The 25,985-nt window shown below is 38.1% G+C and overlaps 1 protein-coding gene across 1 annotated transcript in view; it reads right to left on the minus strand.

Annotated features, from left to right (window-relative positions):
- The window catches only part of TFB1M (transcription factor B1, mitochondrial), a 56,013-nt gene that overhangs the window by 19,127 nt on the left and 10,901 nt on the right, over positions 1-25,985 (minus strand). Inside the window, exons 3-5 of the mRNA XM_054493485.2 lie at positions 20,970-21,078; positions 19,415-19,566; positions 7,805-7,924 (exon numbers count right to left, since the gene is read on the minus strand). Coding sequence (XP_054349460.2) covers positions 7,805-7,924; positions 19,415-19,566; positions 20,970-21,078 — 381 coding nt within the window. The remainder of the gene's footprint in view (positions 1-7,804; positions 7,925-19,414; positions 19,567-20,969; positions 21,079-25,985) is intronic.

A 25,985-nucleotide genomic window follows, 5' to 3' on the forward strand; every position in this document is an offset into this window, starting at 1 on the left:
TTTTAAAATATAAATTATGGTATGTGATTCAAATATTTTAGCAAGTAAATAAAAATGTAGGAAACATTGCCCACTATTGTTTCTAACAATTTGTTTGTTAATTGAAGCTTAGTCATTGTCAATGATTCAATGGTAAAGGGGAAAAAAGACTATTTCTTTGTACATTAATAACTCAGGAAATGGGAAGAATATCTTTTATGTAAGTAAATGACTTTCATTTGTGCATACAGAAATAGACTAACATATCTTATACCTATTTTACTAGGTAGACAGTCTCTTCTGCAACAATGTCATTAGCTATTAATGGAATAGCTAAAACGAAAAGGTATTATCACATACGGGAATTAGGAAGGGGATCATTTTGCAGGTTAAATGATTGTTTAAAGTATGTATTCCTTTTGAGTGGTCAAAATGTTATTTTATACACAAGTGTCACATTAAAAAGAATTCTGACACAAAGAATGATTTCATGCAAATTAATGTGCTAGAACTGCTTTGACCCCGTTAATAGTTCTCTCACTTTGCTGAATGTGGCTGGGTTTATAGTCTATGTAGCCTTTAGTCCTACAGTAAAAGTTCTCTTTATATCTGCTATATCATTCTATATATACTTCAAAAATAATTTTTATTTAGCTCTGGAGTATTTTCTTCCTAAGTAGAAACAGGAATGTTTCAAACTCTCAGAAAACCAGCCATTTTATATGAAATAATGGCCCAATGTATTGTTTGGAAGTGGCAATCCTGCAATAAATGATGTGGAGTCTCTCTATTCCTACAGGAATTCCTATCCCGCTGCATTCATTCCTCCACCTGCACTCCTCCCAGCCTCACTCCCTCACTACCAAAGCTCCTGCTCACCCTTCAGGATTCACACGGATCTCTCCTGTAAACTCAATCCTGACAGCCTAGAAGTTCAAGCCCACATCTGTGCTCGCAGAAAATGCTCTATTTAACGAACTATGAATTTAATAAATGCTCTCATTTAATCCTCACAATAGCTCACATGAGCACACCAAGACTTAAGTAATGTGTACTGTGTAAAAACGCTCTATTTAAGAAGTCATGAAATTATGAGTTTACATGATTGCATCTCCAACTAGACTGGGAGGTGTGGTGTCACTTTTACCTCTGCATTCTCAGTGACATGTCATGGCAAGTGCTTCCTAACACATGCCAGTCCTGGTCTAAATCCTTTGCCTACTGGCTTAAACCTAACAACTCTACCAGGTAGGCACTATTCTTAGAATCTTACAGGACACTGAGGGAGACAGAGGTGACATAAGTTCCCTAACTTGCCCAAGGTCACACAACTAGTAAGTGGGGAGATGGTTCCAACCTGAAGGAACCAGGTTCTGGAGTCAAACCACCTGGGTGCAAGTCCTGGTGTGGGTGCATGGTTACACAGTATGCATTACTTAACTAAGGTCTTGGTTTGCTCATATGAAATGAGGATAAGAATGGCATCTACCCACAGAGTTCTTGTGGGGATTAAATGAGATGATACATAGAAAGCAGTTGGTGCACAGAAAGCATATGACTAGTGCTACTCAATGGTTCTTAGTCTAATCCAGTGGCTTTCCAGTGGGGTGAGTTTAGCCTGCAGGGAACATTTGGCAATGCTGGGATACTTTTTTGGTTATCTCAACTGAGGTAGTGCTACTGGAATCTAGTAGGAGGAGGCCAGGGATGCCTTTATGTGTCTTACATTGCACACGACAGACTCTGGCAACAAAGAATTATCTGGCCCCAAATGTCAACAGTTCTGAGTTTGAAAAATCATAGTCTAATTTATCAAATATACTTATTCATTTTTGTTTGATAAAAAGTTACCAAAACAAAACCCAAAAGACCAAAAATATCTTACTTATTTTTTTTAACCTATGGAGCATGTGTATATCTATACATATGACTGAAGAATTCATCTAGTAATTCTGACAAAAATGATAGACTTAAATTAAGTCAGAAGAATTGGGTACAAAATTGGGATGGGTTTGGGAGAAATTTAGGTAATGTCAGAAGCTGGTTAACGACTGACTAGTTCTGAGGGTCAGCAGTTGTAAAGGTCTGGGGAGGTGGTGCTTAAGATGACCTCCAAGGTTTAGGCTTGGATGACCTGGGAGGATGATGTCATTAGTCAGCATAGTGAATAAGAGGTACGGGGAGGGCAGGCCTAGGGTAGTTAGACAGAAGTTCAGTTTTGAACGTGGACAATGTTTTCTCATATGTCTTTCACCACTATATTGTCAGCTACATGACTTTAGCAAATACTAACTTACTTGACTTTTGAGGATTTTTAGCCTAGCCTATAATTCTGCAGAACACTATCACATTATTATCATTATCTCCAGTTACTTTTGTATTAATTTCATTGCATTTTACACATACATAAAAGTATTGTCTGCAAAAATGCAATTTTGTTTTTTCCCTCCTTGGATTTAGAATACTTACCATTTATTCTTGAGCAGTTTATGGAAGCATGCCTAGTACTGAATTAAAATTGTAATAGCAAATACTCTTATCGCTATTCAACACGTATTTTACCTGATTTTTAAGGAGGATGACTCTGGTACTACTTTAATTATAAAAATGGCTTTTGGTTTATATTTATTTTTATTTTGGACTCAAGGGCTTTAAAAAAGAATTTGAGGCAACTTATAAAATTGCAGGTATAATAAGTATAAAAACAACTGATAAAGATGAAAGACTAAAGTTACAAACCAAAAGAAGAGAGAAAAAATGCTATTAAATGTTCCTGGTTGAAGCATGCTAAAGCAATTAAACATGAAACTTAGTTTAGAACTTCCAAGCAACCGCGGCAGAGAGGTGGCCATGTAAGTAATCTTACAGCTTTGTCTACTGGTAGGAAGCTAGACAGGATGCTGTGTCTTGGCCAAGCTCCTTCCACTGGGCCAGGGCAGCCATCCCCCAGCTGCTGGCACTGATGGGTGCTAATGGCTCCCAGAGATGGAGCTGCATCTACTGGGAAGTGACTGCCCCACTGCTCCCTGCAAAGACTGGCTGGCACAGGTTCCAATAAGCCTGTGCCTTGCCTCAAGGGAACACAGACGCGTGGGGCAATTTGTGCTACACAGCTTCTCCTCCTGCCGTGGTTCTAGGCTGAAGCTCCTCCAGGAGGAACAATATGCTTACTTAGCTCTTCCCCTGCCCTTTCCCGCTACCTCATGCCCCTTCTCCTGAGGGCCCTTGTCAATACATCGCCTTTATGAAAATCCCATCTCAATCTGATTCTAGGAGGACAATACAAACCAAAGACAGAAGAATCTTAGTTAAGCAGGAAAATACTAGTGCTCTGACCTTATATCAAAATGATTCTTGAATACAAGGTAAATATATACAGCAGAAATAACATCCTCGATGTCAGATTTCAAAAAACACAAAAGCATGAAAAACAGTTGTCTCTTCTGTGGACCCATCCACCCACCAAACTCAAGACTATCTCCCACAGAGGTCAAGGCCTCAACAGCTGTGAACAAGCAGGGTTGGAAGCCTCTAAAATGCTCTTCAAAGATCAAGAGTGGGTGCCTCAAGTCCCAATCTTTTCTTTATATGTCATGGATATATCATTAATTCATCTACAATTTAATGGACACTATTTATGCTTTAAATTTGTACCACGTTTGAGGGTAACTTGTTCTATATACCACACTTCCAAATAGGTAAAATTAAATATAAATTCTATATATAGCTTAAAAATTATAATCCTTACTTTTATATCAGAATACTACAACTTAGTCCATAAATATTTGTTTATATCATAACAATAACAACTACTTTGACTGGCAGCATTCACTGCCAGATACTCATATTAGGCACTCTGCATTGATTATTTCTATTCCTCACAAATGTCTTTCAAGGGCGGTATTATTGGCCAAATCTGGATGTAGTAAACTCAGCCTATTAACCTGACCAAGTTCTCAAAACTAGCAGTACTGGAATTCCAGTAGGTCTAGCTTACTTGGAAGTCTACTGCCTCTACCAGTGTCAATAAAAAAGAACCCGTTACAACTCTCATAATATAACTAAATGATTTTTCTACTAAGTCAGTGTAGAGAATAGTGTTGAGAACTGGCTGGGCGTGGTGGCTGACGCCTGTAATCCCAGCACTTTGGGAGGCCGAGGCGGATGGATCACCTGAGGTCAGGAGTTCGAGACCAGCTTGGCCAACATGGTGAAACCTCGTCTCTACTAAAAATACAAAAATTAGCCGGGCATGATGGCAGGTGCCTGTAATCCCAGCTACTCGGAAGGCTGAGGCAGGAGAATCATTTGAACCCAGAAGGTGGAGGTTGCAGTGAGCCGAGATTGTGCCATTGCACTCCACCCTGGGTGACAGAGTGAGACTCTGTCTCAAAAAAAAAAAAAAAAAAAAAGTGTTGAGAACTAAAAAGCCTGTCCACTCCTTACGAACTATGTTAGATTATGAAGCCTATCACCATAATTCATTAAAAAAAAGACAGAATTTTGAGGATCTAGCTAATAGCTCAGTATTTCCCAAACTTGAGAAATGTGCAGAGTAGCTGAAAAAAAGATTAAGCGCGGAACCCCAGAAATATGTGGATTCTCAGGGATCTACAGAAGCTAATAGAGAAAAGCTAGCTTGAGAAACTTAAGAAACAGGTTGTATTCTGTCATGAAAACAATTTTAGTTCTGAATTTGCATTGCAAAAGACATTGTCTTGTAAATGTAAATAATTTCATTAACAGTGAAATGAAAACACAAAATTAAAAAAATTCTAACTTAAAAGCTACATCCTACAGACTCTAATAGTTTAAGAGACACTAAAGTAGACCAATTAATTAGTCTAATTTTAAGAACCTCAGAGGTTGTCTGTTTTGCAGACAAAGTATTTTGGGTTCAAATTTTGGGAACTACACTACAGAGCTTAATAAGAGTAAAGTTCAGTAGTAATTCAGTTCAACTAGTCAGAACAGGACTGTAATAGTTCAATGGTAGTGAAAGTTCTGCCATTAAAGCTTGATTGAGTTAGTTAAAAGATGGAGAAACAGAAGGGATAGCAGATTCTCACAGGAAAAAATCCCAAAAGTGGTTGTAAGTAAGCCCCTCACTGTATCACAAAAGAAATTCTCTATATCTGATTCTTGGAGTTTTGATTGAGAATAAGTAATGAATGTTAGTAAATTTCTTCTGAGCATTCATCTCCCTCTCTGAACCACCCAGGAATCTGCCCAATCTCTGTTTTTAGCACTTAGCTTATCTTACCTTGTGTTGCAATTATGTGCATCCAGGACTTTCTCTTCTTGCATGCAGAAGGTTTAGTTAGAGTACTAGCCTTGAATTAGTTTATCATCTCTGTAAAAACTCTTCCTCTTTCTTATTTGAGAAAATGAATTTTTTTTTTTTTTTTGAGATGGAGTCTCACTCTGTCACCCAGGCTGGAGTGCAGTGGCGCGATCTCGGCTCACTGCAAGCTCTGCCTCCCGGGTTCATGACATTCTCCTGCCTCACCCTCCTGAGCAGCTGGGACTACAGGTGCCCGCCACCATGCCCGGCTAATTTTTTGTATTTTTAGTAGAGACGGGGTTTCACCATGTTAGCCAGGATGGTCTCGATCTCCTGACCTCGTGATCCACCCGCCTCGGCCTCCCAAAGTGCTGGGATTACAGGCATGAGCCACCGCGCCTGGCCCAAGAAAATGAATTTTTAAAACATTTGCTCAATGTAACTATCAGCAAAATATTTTCTGGCTTTCTTCAGAACATTTCTGCTTTGCCTTAATATGGTAAAACTACTTCAGAGCAGCAGAGAATTCTTTTACAACTAAAATTTAGCCTGTAATCCTGGCACTTTGGGAGGCCGAAGTGGGTAGGTCACTTGAGGCCATGAGTTCAAGACCAGCCTGGCCAATATGGCGAAATCCTGTCTCTACGAAAAAATACAAAAACTAGCCGGTGCGGTGGTACACACCTATAAGTCCTTGATAAGTGCTTTTCTGGATTACAAATAAATCCCCTGTATGTAATAGTTACAACATAATAAAAAATGTGAAGTAAATTGCTATGAAAATGTTTAATTTGCCAAAATGTAAACACCCCTCAATAAAAAAAGGAATCAAAGACATAGCTAGCTTTTTTCCAAATAATAAATATTTTCTTGTGGCCTTAATCCCAGAGAAGGTAAATTTTAATTGATAAACTACATATGTACCTTACCCCTAAATCAAAGATAAAGTGGATAATAACTTCGAAACACCATCAAATAATCTCAACGAGGTAACTAAAACAGAGTTAGAAAGCTTCCACTAAAAATATTCTAATATCTATCCTAAGAACCCGTTAGTAAAACTTAAATAGCCTGGAGATTCTGGATAATGGTCATAACCATAACTGTAGAGGCCTATGAGTAACAATCTTGGTTTCTGATATAATGAGTCTTATGCTATTTAAAATGTTCTATGCACACACATGTGCATGACAAGAAGAAAGCAAGCTACATGGTCACTGGTTTTTTATTTTTTGTTTTTTGTTTTTTTCATTATAATGGCCACCTGTACTAGGAGAGAAAGTCCCTGAAAGCACAAATGTTTTAAATTTAAAGATAACCTATAAGATATCTCCAGTCATCAAATTCTGTCTTGGATCTAATTATTCTGGGAGAAGTCATTCGCAATGTCTCTGAAGTCTGAGATGCTGAAGGGAGGTGGCACCGAGAGCAAGCTCCCTGAGCTCGATTTTGAAAAAGCTGACAATTATGTCTGTTACATAAGCGGAAGATGGCCTGACTTCCTAGTCACCTGAACGCTCAGCTAACTGGCCAAATGGCAAAGAAGTATGAAGGTGGCAGCAAAGAGCATGGAGATCGCTTAGGCGTCTTCAAGACAGACAAGTAGATCTAACACTTTTGGTTAGGGTCTCCATTCTAAATCTAGAATCTAAATCTAAATCTATAGTCACATAATGCATTGTTTTCCATGCTATCTCTTGTTATTTATGAAGGATACATGATGCAAGGGAAACTCTGCAAGACCTTATATTTGAGAGTTTTAGGGACCAGTGAGAAATTTCTATTCCTCATGAGGCTGTGAACTCCCTGAAGGCAGACTCTGTATCAGATTAGGTTCATATCCCTGTTGACTCCCCTTGCTACCCAACCCATTTTCAAGCAGTAAATGCTCAATGTACATTCACTGAAGAAAAAGACGAGTTTTTAATAGTACACATCTTGTAGTAACTCACCAAGCAGTGGTTTTGCTAAAATAGACACCAGTTTTTTTAATTTTAATTTTTGGCAGAGAAACTGTTTCTGTAACTAGCACTTACTCACATAACTAGCATATAATAGTCAAAGTCTAGTTTAATATCCAACTGTTTTTTCCACAGATGATTTACCACAAATAACACTACCATAATAAGGTCTCCCAAAAAAGTGTTAAGTAAATAATGTTTGATGTAGCTTTAGTTAGAGGTCTCTAACAGAAATCACTAAAGTATTTTATTTCTTTTCTTAAATATTGGGTGACCGTGTAACTTATCTTCCATACAGGGATACTTTAAGAGTAACATCATGAAGACATAGATGATGAATGATACTGCCACCAGGGTAACATGCATGAACCTAAACATTTAGTCACCCTATCTAAGGAGAACAATTATAGTAAGAACTAGCTATTCATATTATGATTTTTGTGGTTCTTATTCAGGAGAAGTACAGTGTCAGTTTGCACATAAACAAAGGTTAGATCCTAGAGGTTATTTCCTATGACACATCCTCAGGGGAACAAACGTCCTAATTCTGATATACTACAACAAATAAGCCGAAACTTACCTCTGGTTTGGGGACAAAAGCTCGTCCTGGAATTGTAAAGATGTGTCGAACATTGCAGAGGTACTGAGCCATAACAGAGAGGCGACTACGCTGTTTGCTTCCTGTATTGGCTGCAAGTCTCTAGAGACAAAAATGAATTTTAGCAAATAATTAGTCCAGCCTGATTAGATGAAAAAGAGTCAACATTCCATTATTTCTGAACACTAGGTGGACTTTTTGAGGCAAATTTGAAAAGGGTGGGCTGACACATGACACACAGCAAACATGGGGAATATTTTCCTCCAACATCAACTGAGGTACACCTAAGAAGTGTGAATTATGTCATATATAATGCACCACAAAAATAAGAACATTTGCTCTACCAATGGCTGTTGGGATTTTCGAACCACGGTTATATTCTATAGCAGAAGATCCTACACAAAACAAGCAATCGATAAATACTTGATGAAGAAATTAGCAAGCATAATGAAAAATGAAAGATGCTTAAACACTTAATTTTCTGAATCACCCCAATATATGAATGAACATTTTAAATGGTGAAATGCTTTTCAAATTCACTTAATAAAACCTTGAGTATTCAGAACCCTTGGGGAATTGGCTGTTCTTGACAAATAATTTTTGTAAAAACCTAGTAATTTATTCTTTTAAGCACTCAAACATTTTTGTTTTAAAATTAATTAGGTATATTTAAATTAATTCATAAATGCAATGCAATTTCAATTAAAAGTCCAACAGGATTTTAAAAATTAATGTCCATATGTATTATATATATATTTAAAATTAAATTCCATGTAAAATTTATATAAGGCCAAGAATGGCTAGGACGCTCCTGAAGAATACCAACAATGATAGGGGAGCTCACCCTACCAGACATCAAAATTGATGCAAGCCCAGACAGATCAATAAAACAAATGCCTTAGAAACAGACCCAAGCACATGCAGATATTTAACACATGATAGATGCGATGTAGCAACTGCTAATAGAAAAGGAAGAATCATTCAATAAGTGACACCGGTATAATTAGATATCCATAGGAGAAAACAGTAGGTCCTTATCTCATGCCATAACCAAAAATAAACTCTAAGTAAATTAACAATAAGTGAAAAGCAAAACTTTAAAATTTTTATAAGTAAATATCTACGACTTCCATGGTAGGGAAGAATTTCCTAAAGATGCAAAAGCAGGGCTATATAAGAAAAGACAGACACACACACACACACACACACACACACATATATATGTATATACATCTTTCTAAAATATATGTATGTATGTGTATCTTTTCTTATATAGCTCTGCTTTGGGGACAAAATATATATATATGTGTGTGTGTGTTTTTTTTTTTTTTTGCTCTTGGCTGGAAGAGTGGCTCATGCCTGTAATTCCAGCGCTTTGAGAAGCCAAAACACAAGGACTGCCAGAGGCCAGGAGTTCAAGACCAGCCTGGGAAACACAGCAAGACGCCCTCCTCAATAACAACAACAACAACAAAAACTACTGTACTTTATTAAAATTTTTAATTTCTGTATAATAAAACATTATAAATGTTTATAAGTCACAGACTAAGAGAAAGTATTTGAAACTTATAGTGTTCAGAATACAGATGAAATTCCTATACATCAATAATCATAAGATAAATAGCTAATAGAATATATAAGGCAACTCACATAAGAGAAATCCAAATAAACCATAATATAAACTATGCTCCACCACAGTACAAAGTAGGAATATGCAAATTAGAACCTTAGATATAATTTCATACACATGAAATGAACAATTTTTTAAAAAAACCTAACAGAACCTGATATTGGAGAATATCTGCAGCTACAGGAACTTTCAGATACTGCTAGTGAGAGAGGAAATCTGTACAAGCATTTGTAGCATAATTTGGCAATATACAGTAGAGCTGAAGCTGTGTAAAACCTCATGACCCTCTAGGTCTCTAAGAACATATCCTAGAGCACAGCATACATACTTACACAGGCGACAGCTATAAAAATGTTCATTATGGTATTATGTGTAATGTCAAGAAATGAAAAAAATAATAAAAATCAACAGGTGAAAGAAAAAATAAACTGTGATAATTTTGATAATGGAATATGAGATTGAATCCCAAAATGGAATTAAAAATAATCAAGTCACAGAAAATTTGTACAGTAGAATGCTATTTGTATAAAATCTTGAAAAGATTACTCCTATCATTTACTCTCTCTCTCTGAGTGTGAGTGTGTGTGTGTGTGTGTGTGTGTGGTGTATTTATCTGCAGTGCAAGGATAAAATATGTATGGAAATAACGAAGAAGTTTAAGATAGTACAACTCATAGGATGGAAAGAAAGGGGATAGAAGAGGGCTCCAAACATATCAACAATATTTTATTTCTTTAAATAAGATATAAAAAATATGGCGATATATTAAAATTGAACAGGGCTGAGTGGCGGGCGAAAAAATTTAGGGATGCTTATGTTTCTAAAATGTGTCTTGCTTCTCTGTGTTCTTAAGACCTCAAATGACATTCTAACCCTCTTCTGAATGATTCAGGGGCAACATTACAAACACCAATGATTACTGGATCCTGGGGCTAGGTAGGCAGGCAGGGGGCCCCACTGCTCAACAGTAAAAGACACAGTGCTTTCTGAGCTGGTTTGCAGCTGTTGGGTTTGCTCTTTCCCGCTTCGCTGCAATGCACACACATAGTCTAATCACTTCTTTTCCTTTGCTGCTTGTAGCCTGCTGTGGACATGAAAACCATATAATTTACCTTATTAGAGCTTTGCCTTAAGGAAGATTAAAAAAATAGGTTCTGTGTGAGATATGGAAGAAACTTCCTATGGGCAAAAAAGTTATAGATTGTACACAAAGCCAACCTTTCATCTCATACCCCTTCCCGCTGACCTTTTTATTTTAAACTGTCTGGCTCTTGTCTGTTTGGAGAGTTGAAATTATTGGGATGCCGTACTCAAGATAAGTGATGAGTTACTATAGCATGTAAGACAAAATATAATCTTTCTTACTAAAATGTAAAACCAAGACACATATACTCTCATACAGCTACAAAAAATGACAGAAGTAGAGATTTAAGTTAAAGAATAAGCTTATGGATCAAGTGGTCAAAAATATTTCTAGTTCTTCATAAAGTAAAAAAGGAGCTTAATCTTACTACTGGCAGAAAATTCAAAAATTCAAAATGCATTGCAAATTTTAATATCCAACTGGCACAATTCAAAAAAGATCTTATTTAAATATTTAAGTATATTTCACTTAAAACACATCCAGAAACGTCAGGGGAATATGTGTCCCAATCCATTAACCTGACCCATTCAATTCAATCTTTGTAGCATATATCCCCAGGCTGTAGAGATGAAAACATGCGAATCATATATTTCAATTTAGGAAAAAGCAGCACACATAGCTGCCCCTACCTCATTAAGGAAAAATTCAAATCACAGACCAGAAAGCTCTACAAAAGATTTCATTCAAAGCTAGCATAAAACTGAAATGGTCTATCAACTTCAAATATACATTACTGTTTCTGTGATAGATATACTATTGGGAAAGCTATAAAAATTCAACATCCATTACAAGATAGATGATTTTAGCAACAAAAGGTCAGGAAACCAAACTAGTTAATTTTTCTTTAAAAGGAAACCTCTAGCCCTTGAGCTTTTAAAAAGCATTTTGATAGAGTATGAGAAAAACGAGGGGTCAAAGAATTTACAAGGACAGTGGGGTTTTTTTTCTTATTAATCTAAAATAATTTTAAGTACAAGGAGAAAAATTAGGCTTACACTTGAGAAGCTACACAGCCATATATCAGGGACAATGAGGACTATGTAATGTAATTAATGGAGAGGGTGACTCCCTCCCTGCTTGGGATGCGCCCATAAACAGCCAGGGTCTTCTGGAGATGGTAGGAGAAAAAGAGGCTGATGCTGGACCCAGAAAGAAAAGAACACAGGGCCAGCAACAGAGAACTTGCACATCATGACTTTAGCAGAAAACACACTACCTGTACTCAAGTTCAGCCTTCCCTGTAACTACTCCATGACCTTCTGGAAGGCATTAAACCCTTTTGAGCCTCAGTTCATCATTTATATTAATAAAATGAGGTTAGATGGGATTAGTTCTCACTTACTGCTTAACAGTCTGATTATATTTTATGAGCTGGAACTTTATATAGTCTATATGTCCCTTAATGCATATGAGCTGAATTCTTACATTTAGATCCTATAGTGCTAGAGACAGGAATAAGACGACGGTGCTCATTTATTTCTGTTTCGTAATTCACAAAGCCAATCAAAGTAAATGTTAAAAAGAGCTTTCTGTGGCTAAAATACAAAATTACATAGACAGCCATGTCAAGAGCAAATGGCATAGAAGAAAATGCTGCTACATGAAATGGTGCGAATTAGTGTCCCCGCCCAAATCTCGTCAAATTGTAATCCCCAACGTTGGAGGAGGGGCCTGGTGAAAGGTGATTGGATCAAGGGGGCAGATTTCCCTCTTGCACGACAGTGAGTGAGTTCTCATGAGAACTGGTTGTTGTAAAGTGTGTAGCACCTCCCCTCTCTCTCTCTTCCTACTGCTCCAGACACATAAACCGTGCCTGCTTCCCCTTCGCCTTCTGCCATGATTATAAGTTTCCTGAGGCTTCCCCAGCCATGCTTCCTGTAGAGCTGTAGAAACGTGAGCCAATTAAACCTTTTTTTTTAAAATAAATTTCCCAGTCTCAGGTATCTCTTTATAGCAGTGCATAGAATGGACTAATATAGGGGCCGGGTGTGGTGGCTCACACCTGTAATCCCAGCACTTTGGGAGGTCAAGGCGGGTGGATCACGAGGTCAGGAGATCTAGACCATCCTGGCTAACACAGTGAAACCACGTCTCTACTAAAAAAATACAAAAAATTAGCCAGGCTTGGTGGCGGGCGCCTGTAGTCCCAGCTACTCAGGAGGCTGAGGCAGTTGAATGGCATGAACCCCGGGAGGCGCGGCTTGCAGTGAGCAAGATCGGGCCACTGCACTCCAGCCTGGGTGACAGGGCAAGACTTGGTCTCAAAAAAAAAAAAAAAAAAGAATGGACTAATATAGTATATATTCTCCCACTGAAACTTTCACTTGCAAAATGTGAAAATCAGAGGACCAGTGTTACCTAGACTTCTAAGGCATTCCATAAATTATAGACTCCATATAAACTCTTCTCAATATTCAGGCTAAAATTGAACTAAAATCAACTTTTTTTTGTTAAAGAAAAAGAATTGCATATGGGGAAGTCGAAGCAACACTATTATTAATAACCACAACTGACATGCTGAGTCACTGAAAATATTACTCTACCTCAAGCCTCTGTTTCTTTGTGTTTCCCCCCACACAGATAGAGTACATAGTATTTTGTATCTCTATTGTGTTATTCAAGAGCAGAAATACCAAAATAATCATGTTGGCTGAGAAAAATAAATCCACAGATGTGGTATAATAAGAAATACATTTGGACTTTGTCCCTGGTTCCTAAAGCCCCTGAAATTTCCTGAGTGATAGGCATGTCTTGCTTTAAATTCACAAGTCCCCCAGAGTTTACAATAGTGAGATAACTTAGGATGAAGCCTCTAGGTAGCTCAAGATGGGGCTGGTCACTGAGACCAATTGATTACCCATTACTCAAGCGCAGGTAAAGTGTTTCCCTGAGTTTTTGAGCCATTCTGACAAATGATTCAATCTGAGGAGGGGGACATGGAAAAAACCTCTGATTTATTTTATAGCTGGTCGCTCAGAACTCCTAGAGGCCCAGATTTGTGACTGTCATCTGAAGTGAGGCGCAGTCTTGTGGGACTTGGCCCTTAACTTGTGGGATCTAACACTAAAAACATGTGGACAGTGTCAGAATTGAATGAAACTGCAGGATACTCAGCTGGTGTTTGGAGAATTGGAGATTGCTTGGTGTGGAAAAAACCCACACATCTGGTGTCAGAATCTGTATAAGTGCAGAGGAAACAAGAATGGTTTCTGTCAGAACCAACATATCCAAAGGTTGAGAAAAACGACAAAGAAAACTCAGCATGGGCCCAATTCAAACCAACCCAAGAGAATTAGCAGGTTCATGAAGAGGAAATGGCAAAGACCTTAAGAAAAGTGGTGATATCATCTCAGGGTTCCTAACAAACACGAAAGGGTCCTACATTTTTATGATGGGAAGTTCCAAGACTCCTGAGAGAAAGATTTTATGGCCAAATCATCTAAAGGAAAATTTTTCAACCTTGGCATGACTGACATCTTGGGCTAATTAATGTTGGGTGGTTCTTCGCTGTGGGAGGCTCTGCTGTGCACTGAAGAATGCTTCTCAGCATCCCTAACCTTCTATCCACTAGAGACCAGAGCCCCCTCCCAGGCGTGACAATCAAAAATACGTCAGACATTGCCAAATGCCCCTGAGGAGCAGATAAGGCAAAAGCGCCCTTGTTGGAAATGATTCCCCTAAACAGAATCAAGGATAAAAACAGAGGGATAGATCTAAGAAATGAAATTCTTATGATACACTCAAATTATCTGAGAGGAAGGCATTTAAAGAATTAAGCTTATGTAGTAGTAGAGTCTATCGATTTCAAACAAATTCTGGCATTAAAAAGTTTTGTTCTGAAACAACTATAAAGCTGAATAAGTCATAGGAAACAAGAGTTAGCATAAACAGGACAACAGGCAGAGCAGGACTGTCATCACTGAAATGGAAAGGAGACGAGCCTTAGATGCCCGGCCTGCAGAGGACTGGAGGCCCTTCTCAGGCTGCAGCAGAGGCAGGGGGCAGCTCAAACTGAGCCTAGAGGTCTCCTGGGCTCAGGGAGCCAGAGCTTGAGATCTGGGAGGCCTCAGCAGGCAGAATTTGTGGGGCAGACTACCAGAAATACGGAAAACACACACACGCAGTGCTCACACGTGTGCAGGAGCAGGGGGTGGGGGAGACAGGAACAGGAGAGGGAGACAGAATGTGAGGCAGAGCTCCTGAGGTAGCAAAAGGGCCCCCCAAGTCCCCTGCTGAGCACTGATCTGCAGTTGCCTGAGGCTTGGAAGCCTGAACTAGAACCAGGGGAAGGCAGGAGCAACTGGGGCTCACATGGCTCAAGAGGCCCTGAAACATGCAGGGCCTAGTTAGGTGCCTTCCTCAGAAAAGTCATGACATAGTACTGGGGCTCAACTAGCCCCAAATTAAAAGCTACCCTGGATCCACCAGAACAATAAAAGCCTCAAGCAATCTTATCTGTGTGTCACAACAAACCCAACACTCAACCCAATACCACAAAATCCAGCCCTCATCAGCATTAAAAAAAACAAAACTCTCACAATACCTGATGTTTTGTCAGAAATTACCAGGCTTTCAAAGAAACAGAAAAATGCAACCTATGGCAAGGAAGGGGAAATCAATCACTAAAAGAGTACAGAAATGATAGAGGTAATGAAATTAGCAGGCAAGGATCTTAAAACAGCTACTTTATTTATTTGTTCAATTTTTTGAGACAGGGTCTTGCTCTGTCACCCAGGCTAGAGTGCAAGTGACATGATCACGGCTCACTGCAATTTGATCTCCTGGGCTCAGGTGATCCTCCCACCTCAGCCTCCTGAGTAGCCGAGACCACAGGCATGCAGCACTGGACCTGGCTAATTTTTTATTTATTTTTTGTAGAAACAAGGTAACATAGGGAGCTATGTTACCCAGGCTGGTCTCGAACTCTGGGCTCAAGCAATCCTCCCACCTTAGCCTCCCAAAGTGTTGAGATTACAGGTGTGAGCCAGCACGCCTGGCCAAAACATCTAATTTAAATATCATACATACATACAAAAATGCCAAGGAAGGCATGAACATAACGAGAACAGAAAGAGAAGATCCAAAGACCCAAATAGAACTTACAGAGATAATTTTTTTCATAATAGTTAACCAAATATCCATGCATTTACTTAGTTCTTTCCTTCTCTGCTGATTTTTGATCTGACCATTATCAGATACTGCTAAGGTGTCTGCATCGGGCTTTCTAGTTTAGTAATTGCTCTGTCACGTGCTGCTTCTCATACTGCTTTAATTATTAAAGCTTCACCATACATTTTAGCGTATGACAAGGAAGTCTTCTCTCATCACTCTCCCTTTTCAACACTTCTTATGTATTCTTGCAGTTCTATTCCTCCAGATGATCCTTAGAACTGCGTATTTCAATATAAATTCTTTGAGGATTATAATTAGATATACAGAATTCTTGGAAAAATTAGCATCTTTAAAATAATCATTTTTCCTTCTGGGGCTATGATATTTCTCTGGATTCATCTCAGTGACCTTGAGATTCTCAGTTAGGTTTTGTAGTTATTTTTATATACGTCTCTCATTTTTTCTTAGGTTTTCAAAATAATTATTTATCTCCAAATAATATTTTTGTACTTCTCATTCCAATAATGGTATATTTCCCTTGATTCACTCCCTGTTATATTTAGTTTTCTATTTATTTATCATGAATTCAATCTTAAACTCTCCTGAGTTTTTGTAACTTTTTTTTGACTTTGCAAACTCGACATAGTTTTATCAAATTCGCCTTTTAATTGGCTCCAATCTGGACTGGCTGTTCTTCCTGAAGACTCCTTTCTCCCTGTCCTGTAGGGGGCCCTCTGCTTCCTGTATTTCATGTCATTTTTTTCTTGATGTCTCTAATCAGACCAATGCTTATATGATGTCTCTAACCAGACCAATGCTGACAGAAGTGCTGACAGGGATCAACGAGGGCTAACTTGTGAGTAAATGGAGCTAGGTTAATTGGGACCCATACGTTAAAAATAGTAAAATTGGCTTCTACTTCACTATACAGAGAGATCAACCCCAAGTGGACTATAGATATAAATGTGAAAGGTAAACGTAAAGCTTCTAGAAGATAACAGAAGAATATCTTCATGAACTCAAGATATAAAAGGGTTTCCTTAACAAAACACAAAAAGCACTAGACATAAATTTAAAATTAAGAATGCTTGCTCTTCAAAAGACACCATAAAAAGAAAATAACATGCCATAGAGTAGAAGAAATGCTCAACACATTTAACTAAGGACTAGTATGAAGAGTATTAAAGAGTATGTGAGAACTCCTCCAAATCAGTAAGAAAAAGATAAGCAACCCAAAAGAAAGGTGAGCAAAAAGCAAGCACTAAAAACAAGGAACCCAAAAAGGCCAGTAAACACACAATAGTGCCCAATTTTGCTACAAACCAGCAAGGACAAAATAAAACACGATGACATTCCATTACCCCGAGATTAATAAAAATGTACACGTCTGGCAATAGTGAGTACTGGCAAGAATATGGAGCAAAATGAACTCACACACACTGCTGGTGGGAATATAAACAGGCGTGATGATTTCAGAGATCAACTTAGCATTATCTATGCAGGGGTGAAGATTTGCAGTTCCACTCCCAGGTAAATACCCTACAGAAATGCTGCCCATGTGCCCCAACTGACATAGTATGGAATGTTTACGACAGTTTTGTTTGTAAAAACAGAACAATGAAACTAATTCATGGTCCATGAACATGAGAATGAATAGATAAGGATCTTACACAGTCAAACAGTGGGTAGTATATATAGCTACCTAAATAAACTACAGTCAGAAGCAATGTCAGTGAATCCTACAAATAATGTTCAGGATAAAAACAATACATACTATATGAATACATACAGAATACGTATTATATGAACCCAGTTGTCAAAAATGGACAAAACTGGGCTGGGCGCGGTGGCTCACGCCTGTAATCCCAGCACTTTGGGAGGCTGAGGTGGGTGGATCACGAGGTCGGGAGATCGAGACCATCCTGGCTAACACGGTGAAACCCTGTCTCTACTAAAAATACAAAAAATTAGCCGGGCGTGGTGGCAGGCGCCTGTAGTCCCAGCTACTCGGGAGGCTGAGGCCGGAGAATGGCGTGAACCCGGGAGACAGAGCTTGCAGTGAGCCAAGATCGCGCCACTGCACTCCAGCCTGGGTGACAGAGTGAGACTCTGTCCAAAAAAAAAAAAAAAAAAAAAAGGACAAAACTAAAGTGTATTCATTATAGGAATATAAATCTGTGTGATAAGACTATGCAAGGGAATAAATCCAAAATTCACAGTAGTGATCACCTTAGTAGCATGGGATGGAAAGGAGATGCAATCAGAGTAAGGGATACAATGGGGTCTCAAAAGTACCAGTGATTCAATTACCCATGTGGGGGGTGGGGATTCAGGAGTTCCCTTTATTAAGTCATCCATGTACATGGGGATTCAGGAGTGCCCTTTATTAAGTCATCCATGTACATTATACAGTCATCCCTCAGTATCTGTGGGTTACATATCCATGGATCCAACCAATCCCAGATCAAAAATATTCAGGGAATAAAAAAAGGATGGTTGCATCTGTACTGAACACGTACAGATTTTTCCCTTATCATTATTCCTCAAATAATACAGTGTAACAACTATTTATAAAACATTTATACTGTCTTAGGTATTACAAATAATGTAGAGATGATTTAAAGTATATGGGATGATATGCATTGGTTATATGCAAATACTACACTGTTTGACATCAGGGACTTGAGCACCTGTAGATTTTGGTATTTGCGGGGGTTCTGGAATCAATCCCCTATGGATACCAAGGGACGGCTGTATACTCTTGTACTTATACGTCATAATAAAATTTTTTTAAAAAACCACTTAAGAGTCTGCACATCCCTCCTGATACCTTTGCAGCTCAAACACCACCCCTGCTTACCCTGGAGGGTTTATTTTCTAGAATGAACCCAGAACACTTCTGCCAAGGGAATGCAGGCATAGCAGACTTCGCTGAGGTGAGGGAGTAAGTGCAATTTATATACTGAATAATGAGACCTTCAATCCCCTTCTCTTTCTCAGCTCCAAATTGATTATCACATTCTTCCCGCACCACCTGCCGAGACAGAGTCTTGCTCTGTCACCCAAGCTGGAGTGCAGTGGCATGATCTTCGCTCACTGCAACCTCCGCCTCCCAGGTTCAAGCAATTCTTCTGGCTCAGCCTCCTGAGTAGCTGGGATTACAGGCGTCCCCCACCACGCCCAGCTAATTTTTTTTTTTTTTTGTAGTTTTAGTAGAGACGGGGTTTCACCATGTTGGCCAGGCTGGTTTCAAACTCTTGACCTCGTGATCTGCCCGCCTCGGCCTCCCAAAGTGCTGGAATTATAGGCATGAGTCACCATGCCCGGCCAATTATCATATTCTTTATAACTGCCATGCCATGAAGCCTAAAGGATCAATTTTAAGGTATCACGTGCCAATCCTGGGTATGGCCAACAGGGCATCGCTTTCGTCTTTCTCCAGTGGCACTGATGGCTGTTGCATCCCTCTGTTTACCACACTACCTCCTGGGCTAACACACATCCTTCATGTTTTCCCAGAAGCTCCCAGCAGTTACATCTGTCATCATCATCAAAGTTTTAACTTTTGGCTGAGCTGCTGCTGGGTTTTTGTGTGTGTAATGAGATATTAACATAGAAAACACAGACTGTGGTAAAAATGCAGTATTATTATTTTGTTTTGGAATTTGAACACGTGATAAAATAGTCACAAAATGTTAAAACTTACCTCTGCCACTTCCTTTTGAAAAGTCAAAGTCATCTGAGTTCTGCCATAAACAAAAGGTCCATCTCTACAGGAAATATTTTCAAGCCACTTGATAATCAGTGGAGTTGAAACACTAAAAGGCAGATTTCCAATAATATGTACATCTGGAGGATCTGGTGGCAGAGGAAAAAACAATCTGAAATGATTCCATCAATATATTCTGAATACAATTTCAGTGACGAGTAAAATCAGACTGGATATTAATAGCATCAAAGAAAAACATATAAATAGATATGGCTAAATATTTTTCATTTCACTTATTATTCAAAAGCAATGTTTTCTCACAATCTGCTTTGGATTATTGAGGAAAAAATTATACTTAATTACTGCTCAGTTACTCAGAGAAAGTCCTTGAATTTCTGGCCTAGGAAATACAGGAAAAAGAATTGGCTTGAGGAAAGAGAGAATTTATTTTGGACATGATGAGGTTAAAGTGCCTATGGAACACCTAGATGATGCTGTCAGAGGTCAGATGCCCAGGAAGGGGGTACAGGCAGCATATAAACATGTGAATGTCTGCAATACCTACGTGGTAAGTGAAACCATAGGAATGGAGTAATCTGGCAAATTTGCCCAAAAAGAAAAACCCCAGAAACAACAGTACGTACAAAGTGGATAGAAAAACAACCACCAGCTAAGAATAGTTAGAAAAAGTTCACAAATGTAAAAGGAAAAACAGGAGGGGCTGGTATCAGGGAGAAAAAGAGCAAGAGAAATCCTCCGGAAGACTATGGGTTACAGTCAAATGAATGTGGGAGAACTCAGTCAGATAAGGTTTGAAACAGGTAATGAGGAAGGCATTGTGGTTCCAGTGTGGCTGGGCTGGGGCAGAAACCTGAAGGCTGCATGCTAAGAACAGGAGGGCCTGTCAGCTGGCGGAGTCTGCAAGTGCGGCCCATCTGAAGGAGTCTGGTCATGGGGGAGGCCAGAGACATGGGGGCAGCCAGATGTGGAGGCACCTAAGCCCTCCTCCGTTTGTTCTGAGAGTCTGTTATAGGAAGAAACATACCCTATTTATCTATGCATTCTGAAGGGCTGCACACAGCAGGTACCCAATAAACACTGTCTGTGAATGAAGACTGCCTTGGTTGGTCACTGAACGTGAAGAATAATAGAAAAAGTTAAAACAATGGCTTGAGCATGGCTTAGTTTACTAAAGCACTTCTTTTTTTTCCACTATTTGGAACAAATAACAATTCATAGTTTACCCTATCCTGATATGGTATCACAAAAAACGATAAGTTTATTTGCACAAAATACAAAACATTTGGAAATGAGACAAATGAATTAGAACTAAAAAACGTAACTAGATTTTATAATTTGGAAGCAAGTAGCAAGAGAAAATTATAATACACATTATTTAATTCTGTTCAGATAATTTAAAATATAAACATATAAGACATTTGTAATAAATGTATCATAAAATGGACATTTGTAATAAATGTATCATAAAATGAACATTTGTGATATAAATAATCATAAAAGAAATGTTTTATAACTACCAAAAAGCACTTACCATCTTCCCAGGGTCTTTTAAGACTTTCTGAAAAAGCCTTTTCTACCTTAAATGTCAAGACATCTCCATGAACAATTCTCAGTTTCCCAGGTGCTGCATCAGAAAGCATCTAGTTTATAAAAAGATCAGTAAAATGAGCTCATATACTTATGAGAGTAACAAAACTAAACTTTTTAAACCTGTGCATTTAAAAAATCAGTTAAAAAAGTCAGAGACTAGGGGTGATCATTAATGAACAAATACTACATCATGTCTATTGCAACAGACAATGGTGGCATTTCATTTTAACACATATGAATGATTAGGGATAGTAACAGACAGTACAACACTAGCTTACAATTTTACAAATATATAGTGTAATTTTGACCTTCAGGATGACTTCTATTTCTGTATAGATTTAGCATAAACTCACTCCTATCAATAAGTTTTTAAATTAGAGACTAAGGACATTATCATGAAATACAGAGAATTAATCAGGAGTCAACCATATGAAAGATAAGCTTAATTTAACTAAATCTTTATAGCCTAAATATATATACAAAGGATTCTATATATCATCAAGATCTTTAACTTAATATATCGGTAGATTTAGCCACGTAGAAAGTCACCTGTTGATGCCAGTCTCCACTTGGCACTCCGAGATACTGCTGACCAGAGCATCCCTAATCTTAATATTTGTTGATCCATAGCCCTTATTGACCTAATGAACTACCCTGGATGTTTAACAATAGCTACTTCCCAACCTATTTCCACCTACTAACCGTTTGCTTTCTTTCCTTTTCCTTCTGTCTTTGTGAGCAAAAAGGGGAAAAAAGCACTTTTGTAATCTTTTTCTTCTTCATTCCACCTACTCTACCACCACACTCTCACAGTACCGAAGAGTTGGCACTTAATTCAAAAAACTTTATAGCTAAGTCATCTATAAATTCATATTGTGTTAAGTGCCCCATGCCCAACACAAAACTGATTCTTGAAGTCCTTAGTTAAATATTAAAAAAGTCTCTGAGCTTATAAATTTACTTAAAAGGCAGGAGTGAATGTATCAATGAGAAGAAACATCACTGCTAAGGTAGATTTCAAGGGAAGAAGTGACTCTCTTCCCACATTAAGTCAGAGCTCGGAGAACCTTGGCTTCAACTCAGTTGCCAAGATTCTAGAATGTGCCCAGCACTTTATAGGGATGGTGAACAGGCTCAAAGGGAACATTTGCCCTGAGCCTACCTTGGTCCTAATTCTCTGGGTCCATTAAAGCTGATTTTTTTTCTCCTAACACCTCTCCTTGCCCAATTCATACAACCAAAAGGGAGGATAAACAAGATGATCACAGAAGCCAGAGACGAGACACTGGGCCAAGAAACATGGCTTGTGGATTAGTCCACCTTTGTGTCAACACTGTGCTGTGCATCTGCCTCTTTACAGCACTTACAAACTGTATCTCAATTTCCCCTGCAACGACATATGCTCCTTAAGGGCAGGACCCATTTCCTATCCACCTTTATAGCCCCTGTAGCTACAGCAATGCATGGTGAGTGTTTAATACATATTTAAGAAGTGCATGAATAAGTGAATGACCAAATGGCATTCAGGTCTCTGTAAAGCTGGAAACTTTCTCTTTTAGCCTGGGAGATGTTGGTTTCCCAAATTTGTAGGGTCTAAAAACTTGCAAAGATTTACTTCACAAGCCAATCAGGCAGATTTATATAAATAATCTTTCAGAAATAAATAGCTAAAATGCCTCTATTGGTAAGAGGCTAAACATACTTTAAGTCTGGAAATCATCTGGTTTGATATATTTAGCCATGGTAGTTTAGCAAAAATAATTGCATACCTCTGATATTAATGTACTTACGGATTATTTTAAATTACCACTAGTTACTAAAACTTGATCTGGTGAGTTCCAGGCAATAAATCTTGGAAAATATAACAATTTCAATATACTAAAAATTTAAAAAGAGACAGCTCTCTATGCGGCATGCTCTTAATGTATAAAACCACATATTTAATCATAGCACTTATCGTCAATGGAAAACGCTAAATCTTTTTCTATAATTATGTTTCACAAAGTTAAAACAAAGCAAATTAGCATGCCAAAAACAAAGAGGCAGGACTAAAAGCTTATGTCTCATGATGTCAATATATAAGTATTTAATAATTAGTAGTTAGGACTAAAACACAACAAAACAATATAAATTTGGCTCTTTGACATTAACTTACGAGCTCTGATAACCACATTTGAAATGCTAACTTTTCCCACACTGACAGGTACAACTGCATATCTAAAAGCTAATATAATATAAATAAATTTACTTTCCTTTCCTAGGTTTTCCTTTTTGTTTTTTGTTTTTTGAGATGGAGTCTTGCTCTGTTGCCCAGGCTGGAGTGCAGTGGCACAATCTTGGCTCACTGCAACCTCTGCTCCTGGGATTCAGGCAATTCTCTTGCCTCAGCCTCCCTAAGAGCTGGGATTACAGGTGTGCGCTACCACGCCTGACTAATTTTTGTGTTTTTAGTAGAGACGAGGTTTCACCATGTTGGCCAGGCTGGTCTCTAACACCTGACCTCAAGTGATCTGCCCGCCTTGGCCTCCCAAAGTGCTGAGATTACAGCTGTTAGCCACCATACCCGGCTCCTTTCCTAGGTTTAAAACTACATTTCTTTTGGATTCCCATTCACTTTTCAATCTTAGTCAAGGACAAACCAAATCCTCCCCACACTTTAAAAGGTGCACTTCCTTCTTGACAATTTGTAGCCTGATCTACTTTGCAACTCCCCACTGCAGAAAGAATGAATGCTGATGTTAACAGATTTATGTGAAGTCCTTAAAGCAATTATGGGGAAAAAGTGCTAGACAGACTAAACTGATATTATGATTACAGACAGTACCCTTTTAAACACTTCAAATGATATTAGGCAATAACACACGAAGACCTTCTAGCCAACCAGTAGCAGAAACGTTTTCACTACCATAATGATACATGGCTTATGATGGAGGGGGTGGGAAAAATCACTATTATATGCATTCAAGAATAACAATGGAGCATTACACTTCAAAACCCTGGAGGTGTTATCACAGAATGTGCTTAAAGGCACAGCCAATCACAAATGCAGGAACCAGATTACAGCCAAATGAGTATTTTTACAGACACTCTCAAACTGTTCTTTCATTTTTATTTTAGTGTTCAATTCTATATTCTTCCAAAATGAGAGGTATGCCAGTTTAGAGTAAAAGGCATCATTACATAAGGCTATAAAAGAAGAAACCGAAAACCAAACCGTGAAGAGGGGAAGCATATATGTAAAACACAAGAGCTAACAATCCTAACAATCATGAGAGCTAGCTCTCGTGATTTACAGAATGAAATATATAATTTTTGCTTTTCAATAGTAGTTGTACCAAGACTCCAAGAGATAATTTTTTTTTTCCTGGTATTATGCTTTGTAAAGGGTACATGAAACAATGTAATAAACAATGCCTTTAATAAAAGTTAAAACACAAACGTAGAAGCATTCTTTCTGTGGCCATTTAAAAAAATCTCTCCTCTAACCAGTCTTAGTGAAAGCTCCTCTGCAGGGGGCAAGTAATTGTGGTTTGGCTAGGCAGCCTTTTGTTGATTTTACTGGATGAGGAAGAATTCATGCAATTCTTAGAACTTACACAAAATTATCAATACCTTAAGAAAGAAGAAATACTACAATGAATAGCTATTTTGTATATTTTATGTCACCTTCTCATGTAAGGGGTTCACGGCGGCCAACACTGTAGTTACGTTAATTATCTTCTTCCTGATTTGCCACATAGTAGGGCCCAAATGCTGTTGAAATAAATATTTGTAACAGGGCTGGGCAAAACTGTTAAGCAAACTGTATGAGAAGGAAAGAATCTATAGTATAAAATATAGTAGGTGAAAGATAAAATTTGTATTCTCATATATAACACATATAAGACTACTGCTATTTATTCATTAAAAAATTAAGATGTTACAACAGACTTTTCAGACTTTTAGAGGGAAGGTTACAGCATGATGTCAAAATGTCAATTAGCTTGCTTTATTTTTTTTAGTATGTAAAATAACTTGAATTGTATTAAAAATGTACATTTTCAGACTTTCTCAGTATTTTAAATTTATGAACAGAGCAAAAACAAACAAATCACATAACCACTCATATCTTAAATGACACTACAAATATCTAAAATTATTTTTATAGGAATTTTAAGTCTGTTGGACATTTCAATGTCATTATCAAATCTTTCACTCTCTTTTTTAAATTTGACATTAGATTTGTATTAGTCCGTTCTCATGCTGCTAATAAAGACATACCCGAGACTGGGTAATTTATAAAGGAGAGACGTTTAATTGACTCACAGTTCAGCATGGCTGGGGAGGCCTCAGGAAACTTACAATCACGGTGGAAGGGGAAGCAAACACGTCCTTCTTCATATGGCGGCAGCAAGGAAAAGTGCCGAGCAAAAGGGAGAAATGCCCCTTATAAAACCATCAGATCTCGTGAGAGCTCACTGATGAGATTTGAGTAGGGACATAGCCAAACCATATCGGATTTTATTCTATTTGTTTGTTTTATTTTTAATTGACACATAATAATTGTGTGTTCTCACCACAAATAAATGATAAATGTTTGAGGTGGATAAGCTAATTATCCTAATTTTATCATTATACATTGTACACAACGTACTGGTATGCTAACTATACAACCTTCTTCCTTAGGCCAATGTATAGGGATGCTATATGGCACAATCCTCTTTCTTAGGCCAAGAACACTAAACCAAATTTCACCCTTTTCTTAATGACCTGGGGTCGTTGCTGCCTTTAGAATAATGACAGATGCTAACTATGATATGCTTGTACACATGTGTACAATGATATGATAAAATTAGGATCATTACCATATCCACTTCAAACTTTTATCATTTCTTTGTGGTGAGAACATTTAAAATTCTCTCTTCTAGCTATTTTGAAATACACAATATAGTCATTAACTTAGTCACCCTACTGTGCA

Source organism: Pongo pygmaeus, chromosome 5 (genome assembly GCF_028885625.2).
Source record: "Pongo pygmaeus isolate AG05252 chromosome 5, NHGRI_mPonPyg2-v2.0_pri, whole genome shotgun sequence".
Lineage (NCBI taxonomy): Eukaryota > Metazoa > Chordata > Mammalia > Primates > Hominidae > Pongo > Pongo pygmaeus.